The following is a 12,828-nucleotide window of genomic DNA, read 5'->3' on the forward strand; positions in this document are numbered from 1 at the left end:
TGGATCTGGTCTAAGTTCACCTCAGCTCATGTAGTTGTTCCACTCCTGAAGCCTCCTCCCCACTCATCAGATCTCCACCATGTCCATCAACCTCACAAGAAGAAACAGTACAAAAAAAATTCTCTCCTTTCCTTTATGAAGGCTATCACACCATCCACCAACTTACTTTCTCTTCATTGCACCTTCCTCACCTCCTGGAAATGTGAAGATGCTGCAAAAGCCCCAGTTGCAGTCTTTACCATTCAGAAAGAGCCAAAAGAGTCACCCTTGCATTTATTTGGAGCTGTAAGAAGACAGCAAAGCTTTTAGAGCTGTAAAAATCCTGTTTCAGATGAAAAGTGACGGGTAAGGATTCTCTGTTGCACAGTTTGGATTACAAAGCTTCAACAAACCAAATATTAAGTGTGTGACAAATATGGTCAGATATTCATTGGTGCTGCTTTCGCCTTTTAGTTTAGACCTTTTATTTTGTGAGGAATTCTAAATTCAGTGAAATTCTACAAGGACTGTTTAGTAGCAGTGACTTCTTATTGTAAGGCTGTATCACTTTCCATGTGGCTTCTCCTGAGAAGTTTAGACTATGAGACAAATAGAAAAAAACAAAACCAACAGAATTAGGGAGGTTGGCTCTGTGGTTGCTGGCAAGCTTCTATTACCAGGAATTCAAAGCACAATTTAACCTTGGCGTAACAAGACATGCAGCATGACAAAATAAAAATGGTTTCCAGGAAAAAAAAAACAGAGTGAATTGATATTGTGTTGTAAAAATGCCCTAGCTGTTCTGATTAAGATGACTATCTTGTAATGCTAAGCATGGTGTGAGTCAGCTCCTGCAGCCTTGCTTAATCCCACTTCACATTAGCCCCAAATATTTCAGCCTGAAATATTCCCTGCCTATTTCCCTACTTATTAAAAGTTCATGCAGAATGCACTGTACCTGAACCTGAGTGTTTCTCTAGAAACTCTGTCAGTTTTCATATTCCCTCCCTCCCAGCCAATTCATTCAGACAAGTGAAATACCCACCACACATAGGAACAAAGACAGGGCCAGCAGTATGTGTGAAAAGAGCAAGGCCAGCAGGCTGGCAGTGCAGGACAAGGCAATGCAGGACAAGGCAATGCAGGACACTTCCAGCTGCTTCTGCTGCTTCTGCAGCTTTTCCTTGTGGGAATCCATAATATCAGAAAGTTTTGGGAAAGTTGCAAAAGGCAGGCCTCAGAGATAGCAGAACTGTGATTAGAGCTAAGCAGTAGCCATGAGACAGGTCAGCAGAAAAGTCATGTAAAATGTAAAAAAGAAAGGACAAATAGAACAATGGTCTGTGTACTAACGCTTGTCTAGAATAAGTCCCCTTAGCTACAGAAAAGTTTATCTAGCAAGATATTAGGAAATTTTAAGCTCAGTAATGGAGCTCTGTGCATTGTGTTTTAAAGCTTACATGCAGGTATTGTATTCAAAATAAGCAGGCATTGTTTTAACCAAAGGTCCATGTGCTTATAGTGGCAGTATGGAACTACTGTCAATATGCTTTTCCTTTGTGTGATTGGTTAAACAACTTATAAAGTAAGTTGTAACATAAAGTTCTTGGTCTGCTGCCTGGGATGTGAGCTGGTGGCATCTTCCCATTGTCATAACCATGTAATGAGACTGATGCTGGAAAATAAAACAGCTCAAGGCATGTTCCAAGCAGTCCGGCTGGCAATATTCCTCTCAAAGCCAGTGACCTGAAAAGCTGAAAGGAGATCAGCTTCTTAGAGTTTGGGGGTCCTCCAAGTTTGTCTTATGTTTTCAGGTGGCTGAGACTGGAAAGCAGTGTGTGCCCTCTGCTGATTTGGGAAACCTGTGTGCCACCCGTGCCTGATGTTACCTTCACAAGTTCACTGCTCAAACCTTTTACAATGCCTGTGACTGAGGGTGTTGTCAAGGCTTTGCTGTAGGAATAGCTCTTTGTAAACTTGTACAGTTTCAGGCTGTCATCCTGCCCTGGCAAGCAATGCAAAATGTCCTTTGGGATCAGGCTGGCTTTTGGCAGGCACAGCTGCTGCCAGCAAATGACCACAAGCACTGTGGAGGATCCCTCCATTGTGCAGGGGATGTGGGGAGCCAGGGCAGGGCAGGACGTGGTCCCTGGTGCATGGGCTGCTCTGTGCAGCTGTGACTCCTTCTGCCTGCAGAAGGATTTTACTTTGGCCTCTTGTGAGAAAGGGAAGTGTGTGTTTGCTGGCTGGAAGCACCTCTGTAAGGCCTTGCTACTTTCAACACTGTTCCATCTTTATGAGTGAAAAAAACCCCAAAAACCAAATAAGAGGAAATTTCTTCAATTTCTCCCTTTTGAACAAGGCTGCAAGAAATATTTGTGTGTCTCAAATATGCTCTGTGCTGGGCACCCATATGCAATGAGAGCACTCAACCTGAGCAATAGGGTGCACAGCTACAGACTCAAAAGTTAAACAGTAAATCACTTCTAAAAAACATGACAGGTGTCACCTTTCTTTTATTCCTCACTTTGGTAAATTTATGTGTGTTTGAGTCCTATAGCATATGCTTTTTCCTTATTGAAACATTTTGGAATGATCAATTTCTATAGATCTGTGTATGATTTCTGAGTGTTGCAAAACCTTTCCATTCACAAGCTATATTTCAGGGGGTTTAAGGTTCATTGGTTTGTTGTTTTTTGTTTGTTTTTTTTTTTTTTTTAATGTGGGTTCTTTGTGTGGTTTTGCTGCTGTTGTTGCTTATTTTTGTTTTAGTATTTGGGAGCTTTTGGTTTTAGTGGTAGGAGGGTTTGGGGGGACCAGGCAGAGTCTTTGATGTTTTTCTCAGCCAGAGACTGAAGGTATTCAAATGATGCACTGTGACTTTACCTCAAATTGAACCAATAAAATACATTTTGTTACACAAATACACCTGACAAAAATCCAAAGTCAATAAAATCAGTCATAAATTATGTGAAAGGTTTCAGCTACCCCATTCCTATCTCACAGGCTTGTTATCTCAGGTTTTCACAGCTCCTTTCATAGGCTGCTGTCATGGTGAAGAATGACTGTATGCCTGAGATTACCAAACTATTGTGGATTTACACTGGTCCACTGAACTTCTAAAATGTATGAGTCATCCATATTTATTAATTAATATGCTGTAGGTGTACAATTGAACTCAGAGGAAAGCAAGTGGATGTCCTGGTATAAACATTTCTCATGGAAAAAATTATCCCATAGAGCTAAATTTGTTTCTCAGATGCTTAAAATATAGCAGGGAAAATTTTGAACTGAGTTTTCAAAAGTCATCATTCTTTGGTCTTTCTTGGACTCAAACAGTGCTCTGAAATTAAATGCTGTTTTGCAGCTCATTGCCTTTTGAATGCAGTTAAGGTTTAGTTAGTGTTTAGGTTTTTAAAAATCCTACCTTTATCCTACAGGGGGTTTGACTGCCTGTCTGCAGAGTTTCTCTGGTCATATCATTACCTGGCCTTTTGATCCCAGGGAAATCTCATGATGTTAGCATGACAAGGGAGGCTTCTCTTTGTTCTGATCAGCAAGAACTAAGAGTGGTTGTGTGAGACTCTGAGGTGCTGAAATAAATATTCTCCACACTGATTTTCAGCTCGTGCTAGGAGCTACGTGGCTGAAGGGATTAAACACACACCATTCTTTAATCCCTTAAACACTGTGATGTTTACACACATGTAAACATGTGTGATTAAACATAGTCAGGTTTTGGTTCCACTCTGACACTAATGAGTAGGAGCATAAGCAGCTGAGGAGCCTCAGGAGATCAGGAAAGAAGTTACTACCTCCAGCTGCTCTTCAGCTCTTTGTGCTCTCTGACCCGCTACCATCCTTTAAGATCTTCCAGCAGAACTAGTAATAAAATCATTTCTTTGACTATTTCAGTTAATAAATACCCCACTCTGAGTTCAAGAGGTAGTTTTGGTTTGGGCTTTTTTTGTTAAATCGTTTGTTTGTTTATTTATTGCCTGCCTAAAAGGGCCAAGTGTGCTGTGGAGCTCTGGAGGCAGATCTGAGGGGAGAAGAGGTGCAGCAGAGATGGCAAACAGGCTCCAGCAAGGCCCTGCTGCCCCTTGGATAACTCCTGGTTAACCCCCAGGTTTTTGCATGCATAAACTGGTGCAAAGATATTTTCTAACCTGCAGGGAGTGTGTGATGCAGGAGCCTGGAACAGTCCTTCTGCTGTGGCAGGTACAGTCTGTCCTGAAAATCCCATTACACAGACCCACTAGTTTCAGTACTGGGCAGAACAGCTGCTGGCTATACACTGGAACAATCTTCCAAACACCAAATGGATATTTTTGGACAAAATCCCTTCTAAAAATTGCTAGAAAAACTGGCCCTGCAGCCACTGTGAGCTTTTTGTATGGAGTAACAAAGGTGCTTGTGTACAATTCATGTTCAATAATGGGAGACCATGACTTGCTCGTTGCTGCTGGGCTTTCTTTCAGCAGGGGCAGCAACTCAAGGTTGTTTCTCTGGGGCTGATCCAGATGCTCAGCCACCAAGGGCTTCTCTGTGCAAGGTCAAGAAGTGAGTTCTGTTCAGTGGTTGAGTAAAGCAGGGGGTTGTATGAGGATAGCAGGCTGAATAAGGGCAGGAGAGGTTGTATAGCCATATGGAAAACTAATAAGGCATTCTAAATGCCATGTCTGTTTTCAGGTAATGGTATCTAAATTATTTACTTTGATTGAATAATTGCATTAAGTATGAGTATTAAAACTGTTGAGGTGTATAATGTGAATAATGGTGCAAAATCAGTTACATGGCTATAACAAGTAAAAACCTCATGCTAGAAAATTGCCATCCCAGCATGCCCAGGCTTTAAGCAGCATTTTGCCTTATAAAATAGAAGTTAGCAGCTGGCTAGTCTAAAGCTCTGAGTCAGAAGGCTGACCACTATAATTTAGACCTTTTTAGCACATAAGAAAGTAAACACTAGGAGCTAAATTGATAGTTTACCAAATCCACATTTCTATTCAGGGAGAGGGAAATTGTTTTCTTCCATTTTGCTCTTAAAACAGCTTCTACTCTGGATAGAAGATCACTGGTTATTATTGTAGTTTGATTTCTGTTTTTTATTTAAACCATGATCCAGAAAAATTACTGACCCCTGAATTTACTTCTCAGGGGAAAGTGAAAATTACATTATCATCACAGTGCTGAGAAAGCAATTAATATTTCACTGAAACATCTCAGTTCAAGGTTCTTGGAATATTATTCCAAATATCAAGTTCATTTTTTATTCAGCTCAATCTGTCATGCCTTAAGCCTGATTCAGCAAGGTGAAACTATAAATGTGTTCTATACATCATCATTCACAAGTTTGTTAGATGTAAACATCCAACCTTTTAACAGCTTGTCCTGTGCTAGTCAATCAAAATATTGCTTATGCTGTGTGTATTGTATATATGGGCATATATCAATTTATACACACAATTTTTTCCCCAAGACTGGGGACTAAGATGTGGAAGGAGAGTGATACCTGGAAGTGTGATATTATGCTGAATCTCAGCTAATGACTCTGGAATGTATTTTCCAATCTGAAATCTCGGGCACTGCAGTAAGACCCACACCACTGAAGTGTGTTTTGCTGTAATGACTACAGCAGAATGTGTTGCTTTGCAACCCCCCCAGTAAACCACAAACCTCTGATTCCTCTCACTGACATGTAGGGTGTCTGCTGAGATGCAAATGGACATCAGAGAGCTGTAGCTCGACAAGTGGATGAGCACTGTCAGGGATTTCATTCTTAAGAAATGTTTTGGACTTACCCACCTGAACTGGATCAATTAAAAAAAATACAAAACCAAAAACACTTGGGATTTTGTTTGGTTTTTTTTTTCATTTTCAGTTTCTCATATTGATAACACTGGCACAGGGCATTGTGCAGGAACTGATGACCAGAAGTCATTGGCAATATTTAGCTTTTCAACTAAATTACAGCTCCTTACAGTAATCCTTCCTGCAAGACTGACTTGCAAGTTATGGCTTAAAGAGACTGATTTGTTAGTTTGTAGATGCTCCATCAGAAATAACAGCAGCTTTTCTTTTTGCCAACCAAGAGAGAGACCTCAAATTGATCTTTCTATCATGGACAGCATTTTCAAACTCACCTTTGAGCACCAAATTAAAAATAGTCTGAATTTCAGAGACCCAGATCACTTACAATTTATGAAGTTGTGATACCAATGAGTACTCTACAGATTTTCAGAAACCCTACTTAAAACACTTTATTCTTTGTACAAAATGGACTTTTACAATAGGAATAAAGAGCGAAAATTTTGTTTAGCATTATTTGCATTGACATTGATATTCTCTTGTATTTCAAGCTCATGAATCACATTGTTAGATACTAATATCCTTCCACAAATAAAGATAGATAATTACCAACCAGCAACATAAAATTTCCTTTTTTATAACTTTATTTTTGTTGCAGATCTCTAGGAAAATATGTATGCAATATGAGATGCATCATCTACATAATTCACACTGCAGATCATATGCAGATCATATGAAAATTCCAGTGGATAGTTATATACATGGATGGATTTGTCAGAAATTACTCCCTTTTGCCTACAGCACAGGACTGAGGATATCTCAGTATGCCATTACTTCTGAGATGGATGCAGACCCACCAGATTTGCTTTCACATTAAATTTGTTCATAGGTTGTCCTCTAGTATGGTTTCATTTTAGAGAGAAATAGCCATTTATTTACTTTCTACACTCTGCAGCAGTATGGCATTATTAAAAAGATACAGTGCAAAAGCATCAAAAGATACATGTCTGAAGAGGATTTATTTTAATTTATTAGTTGGAAAAAGTATGGACTGGAAATTTTTATTGGGGACAACCAAGAAATGCACTGAAGCACGGAATACATTACAAATGTGGATTATTTATATAACTTTTCAAGAAAGCAAAGCAGGTAAACAATGAAATAATGAAAGTGTATTATTAATAGAAAAATATAGATGCAGCAAAGAAACAATTGAAGGACTTTTAGCTTGGCTAGTTGCCGAAGTCAGTATGTGCAATTACTCATTACTATATAAGACAAAGAGACATTCCTGAGTTTATTTCCTCTGTTAAAATTAGTACAGATGTCCCATCTTGGAATGGCATTGATATTTAAAGCGTGTTTCTTTGTCATTTTCAAAAAGTTGCATGAAGGGTGTCAGATCACACTTTGCAAAACATGAAAAGCAATAACCCAAACAAAAAAAAACCACGTGTTGCTTCTGAGTTCCAGACTTGAAAGTCCCAGTTCTTTGGGTGACAGGTTTTCCAGGTGTCTGAGCATCTGGGCAGAGGTGAGGAGCCAATGCAGTTCATGATGACTGCCCAGAGGAAGAAGCTGTACAGATCCCACTGAGGCTTTCTGGCCTCTGTTACCCCACTCAGATGTGCTATGAGGAGCTCTCTGAGCTCCATTAGGGTCACGGGACTGTGAGGTGAGTGGTGATAGCAGGGCCCCCAGGGGCCTCTGCTCCAGCTCTGCTCAAGACATGGTGGGCAGTGAGGCTGGACCAGGCTCCTGCTGTTGGGTATTCTTCAGGACGCTCTAGGAATATGCAGTTCCCCACCACATCAAAGAAATTGAGTCAGGGGAAACTGTGAGGACCTGTGGGATCCACCAACTGCAACACTTCTCTACTTTTCTTTGAATTCACTCTTGCTGCTAGACTTGCTATTACTTGATTTATCCTCACTGTTTAACAGTTGAGCTCCTGCCATGCAAACGTCAGCTGCCTTTCTCCTAAGTGTGTGTGATTGCAACTACAGCTCTTGGCCAAAACCAACTGCAGGATCACACCTAATATTAAACCCATTTATTTTCCTGAAAAGCCTTTGTTTAGTGGAAACTTCTAAAGGAAAAAGATATGAAACTTTTTTTCTGGCAGGTATTCTTACTCTTGTTCACTCAAACTCTTAAAGGCAGAATACTTCTGCCTGTGTAGATGCATGGGGGTAAAAGATGAAGTATTCTTCTCATCCTAAATCTGTTATGGCAAGAGAGGATATGTTCACAACAGGCACACACAGCGGAGCTCTTGCCTTTGCTCCAAGCTGGCAAACTCAAATCTGATCATCCTTTGGAAGAACCTACCCAGAGCAGGCTGCAGGATGGCTGTCCAAGCAGATCCTGGGATCAAGTTCAAATTTTAAAAAATTACAGATATTTAAGTAATGATGTTAAAGAAAATCAATGCAGAATGTAATCTTTCCTTATAGAGTTTTTATTTGCTTTTATCTTAACCAGTTTGCACTCTGAATTGGTTCCCCAGGCATAGTTATTTCTTACAGAAAAATCCAATATTATGTCCTATATTTCATAGCTCTAGTTCTTCAGAGCTTGGTTAATTCCATGACTTGGAGGGTCTGCTGTCATTCTGTAAGATCATGCTCTGTTTCTGAATGAGCAGGCAAACGCCAAAAGTCTGCACACAGCCTGGAACCCTCTGTTTGCACCTAATGTCTCAGTTAAAAAAGACTTTTAGACACATTAAGCACAAGCTAAGTGTGAAATGGGTATTCAACAGCCCTGTCCAACTAGAGAAAGGTCTTTTGGCTTCAACACGGTTGAGATTTCACCCTGAGAAAAAAACTGAATATAGGATACTGCAAATCATATTGCACCCTCTGCCAGTCCCCCCACCATGGGAAGAGAGTGTTTACAATCACTTCACTGGAGCTGATGGAATACAGAGAGGCATTCCAGCTGGACTGAAAATAATGCTGTTAAAGTGGGCAAAAAGGGGCTTTAAAAATCAGGACCTTAACTGCTCAGATTCTGTCCTCAGAATGCCATCAGCTTGAGGTGAGAAAACAGCTTTAAAACTCCAGGGCAAAATAAAGCACTTTCTGCTGATCTGCTTAATGTAGGATGAGTTGACCTTGAGAATTTTAGAACAATAAAATAAAATAAAAGTCAATAGCTCAGTCACTAAATTAGCAAAACAGCTGCACCAGCCTGGCAATGTCATAGGTTACATCAATAAAGTACTTTCACCTCTATCTCACAGAAATCAGATAGTGATCTGTCTCATTAATAAAATGTTAAAGCTATAAAAGAAATAGTGAAACCAGCATTATACCTGTGTAGTTCAGTAAAAATGCCAAAAGGCTATTTTCTGTAATGAGATATTGTACATCATTTAGGCACAGTGGGCAAAAACCATAACAAATGGGGCTAAGTCAAGCAAACCTTCACTACAAGGTTTCTGTGGTGATAGCCAAAATGTAAGTTTGGTGCCTGATGTGCAATTTAAGTGCATTGATCCACAAAAGTAATACAAAGGATCCTTCTTATGCTCTCACCACCTATGTGATACACTGCACACCTGTAGGATGTGCCTGCACACCAGCAGCACACAAATAAGAGTTAAAATACACATGAAGATATAGCATGCCAGGGGAAGCTATGTCATCTGGATGTGAGAAAGAGTTAACTCAGTGTAATGACTCATGGCATTGTTGTTTTATGTCATACTGGATCACAGCACAAGTTGTTTCCTCTGCCAGAGATCCATGGTCACCTATTCTCCAAACACGTGTATTCCAGAAAAAATGTTTATTTAGGTGCCTACAGATCTCATACCAAACATGTTTAGACATGATCCTGCTGGTCAAAGAGTATAAGACCACTTTCATACATTCACTGTTTTTATCCCCCAGATCAGAGTTTTGCCATAACTAATGAATGGATGCTGAAATCTTCTATTCTATTTGGCTCTTGAAGACTTTCTCAAGCCAGCTCTGGAGCTGTAAATTATTAGGTTGCCATCCATAATGCAAGGACTGCAAAAACTCCTCTAAGAGGAATGCCTTTCCATTTATTAAAGGTGCTTCTCTAAATGCCATAAATAGTCAAATCCCAAGCTGCCAGTAAGAAGTGTGACCAGACTGCATCATTCAGTGCAGTGTGCACACCACAAAGTGAGGCCATGGTAATAAGTGCTAATGTGGTAAATTAGCCTCACTATCATGGCCAGAAGAGGCTCACATGGTAATTGTAATCTAGCATGATGTTACAGCTGGAGACAGTGCTGTTTATAAAATCTCCAGTGAAAATGTTGTTTTAACAAAGTGTTGTGAGATTCTGCTGTTAAATCATTAGAAAAGCATGACCAAGTTTTCATTTCACTTCATTTCATTTCATTTCATTTCATTTCATACCCACTCTTATTTATATCTGGTTTTCTGAAGAAATTACAGTAACGTTATTTAGTACAGTTTTTTTTTCATAAAATTAAGACAAAGTGGACCCTCATTTTGAAAATATCTTTTCTTTTCATCCACAGAAGTTTATGGAAGTCATTACTTCATTGATAGAGTGTTTTCTTCCAGTTGTGACAGTTTCTCACATCATAAAATCAGTGTCAGGATTTCTAAGTACCAGTTTCCTGTGTTGAACACCTTTAAAACCTGTCTGATTAGTTCTATACAAATGTAGAATAAGGATGAGATTTACCATATTCAACACCTTCATCAATCAGAAGAACCACCTCACTTGCAGATATTTCTCCTGTAAAATGTTTACATTACCCTAAATGTACTAAGTCACACTTCAGACCTAGAATTCCCCTCCTATTACTTATTTTTATTCACATAACTTAAAACTTAAATGAACCAAGTAAGAATTAACATATGAAATGACTGAATTTGAAATACCCTGTCTGGCAAAGGTTGCTTGTTATGAGTAAAACAAGGCACTGAAACTTCACCCTGAAAATGCTGTGCTTCTAAATCTATTTAATTCCAGTTTGTCGAGTCCTTGATCATTTTTCAGCTGTGAAATAATACCCATAGTCTAACCTTAATGAAATGCTTTTTTGTTCTATTTGATTTACTGTTTTAGCTCCAGAAGTGTTCCAGGCTTTTATGGATGGAGGTCCGGGATACTCGTACCCGGTAGACTGGTGGTCGCTAGGAATTACAGCATATGAATTACTGAGGGGCTGGGTAAGAATGATGGAGTTTGTTGTTATCTTACAAAAATCTCAAGTTTGCAGTGGCCCTGAGTGCACTCTTCAGGATAAAATTTGAGTGTACAAGGTCCAGGTCAGGAATGTTGTCCTGGTTCTTTCCCAGCTGAAAACACTCTTGGCAAAGTTTCACCCCATACTCAAATACATTATGGAAACTTGCCTCAGTTTGGCTAAGGAAAGGCCTAATGTTTAACAGCTTCTTTATAATGCTGAATTGCAAGCAATGGTATTTTTTTTCAAATAGAAGTTGAGTTACTTCACACTCTATTTTCTCTTTGATTCTCTTGGCTAATACCATAAGAGATCTAATCTAATTTCCTAAGATGCTTGGCCCAACTACAGAAAATGCTTAGTGCCTGTGCATTTGTTTCTTATCTAATCAATTATGTGAATAAGCTTAATGAAAAATCTTCCTGAGCATGGTCTAATATCACAGAAGATAATGGAAAACTCTTTTCCATTTTGTTTCAAAGGATTTCAGTCAGTTGCTTCAATATTTACTATTCCCCACAGAAAACAGTAATTTAGATACTATTTCAGGATGATGACGTAGCTAAAGCAGCTGTTTGGGTTTTTTTAAAATTATTTTTCATGCCTGTTTTGGAAAGTGGATGTTATTGCATTGCAGTATGTTTTTTTATATTATGACACTAATACAGTGTGGCTACCTTGTCTTGCCAGACAATTCATCCCACAAAGATCTCACAATTTCATCTAGAAGAACAGAGAAAGGAAAACAGAAATAAGAAATAATTATTCTTACTTTTAAATGGAAAATTTAATTTCAGAGTGTCTGTATACTGTTACTTCAGAAGCTAATTTTTTCAAAGGCCTAAAATTTGGCCAATCTATTTTATATTTCTGTAGGAATAACAAAAGTCATGCTCCTGAGACAAAGATCTTTCCCATGCAAAGATTGTTTCATCACTCAAAGTAGAGGAGTATTAAACACCTTTCTTAGCAAAAACAACAAACTAACAATTATTATCAATTTTTCTCTACCATAATTCTCAAACTTTAGGGAGTTTTTAGACTGACATTATTCCTGGAATGGAGGAGTTAAAGTCTGCCAATGATAAGCATAATACATCCTCAGTCCTAGTCACAAACAGTAGTTCTAGCTGCACTTACAGTAAATTAAGAGATCATTTTGATAGTTTTATATCAACCCTTTCACCAGTGACTGTCTCCAAGAAAGGAGAGCAATGAATGATTGTTAATGAAAGCTGAACTCCCAAGACTAATCACAAAAGATCACTTTGATGTGACAATTCACTTTAAAAATGAAAAATTATATAGGATGATATCCATTTGCCAAGATCCATACAGTCTTTCCTGAATAAGTCAGTCTGGCTACAAACAAAGCACAGTTGAGATTGAATCAATTTCTTGTTAGGTTTTTTATAAAATAAAAACATTGCCATCTGAACTTGCTCAAGTCACCCAAGCCAGCTGCTTGTTTTTCTCCTGACGAGCAGCTCTTGGCTACCAAGCCAGCCAGAGGATGGCTTGGCAGCCCACACCACTGTATGGACAAGGAAAAGGTGTATATTTTCCAAATTTTTGTAGTCTAAACAAGGCCTAAACTGACACTAGCGATGACAAGAGAAGCAGCAGTGGGTTGAGGAGATGTGCTTAACCCGAGGCACGCTGCCGTCAACAACTGCGAGCTCCGAAGCCCCATCTGCCACAGCAGCAGATGGCTCTGGAGGCACAGTTTGCACACAAGGCTGAGAGCTAAACCTGCAGGCATGCAGTGCCTGCTCCTCCAGGTTCCCACAGCTCTGTTCAGCAGAGGAAACAGCCAGAGGAAACAGCCCCACTGC

The 12,828-nt window shown here is 39.3% G+C and overlaps 1 protein-coding gene across 2 annotated transcripts in view; it reads left to right on the forward strand.

Annotated features, from left to right (window-relative positions):
- Nucleotides 1–12,828, forward strand: part of STK32B (serine/threonine kinase 32B) — a 157,964-nt gene that overhangs the window by 117,353 nt on the left and 27,783 nt on the right. For both annotated transcript variants that reach the window (XM_036382793.2, XM_036382792.2), the window contains exon 7: nt 10,873–10,976. In XM_036382793.2, coding sequence (XP_036238686.1) covers nt 10,873–10,976 — 104 coding nt within the window. The remainder of the gene's footprint in view (nt 1–10,872; nt 10,977–12,828) is intronic.

The sequence above is a fragment of the Molothrus ater genome, chromosome 4 (genome assembly GCF_012460135.2).
Source record: "Molothrus ater isolate BHLD 08-10-18 breed brown headed cowbird chromosome 4, BPBGC_Mater_1.1, whole genome shotgun sequence".
Classification (NCBI taxonomy): Eukaryota; Metazoa; Chordata; class Aves; order Passeriformes; family Icteridae; genus Molothrus; species Molothrus ater.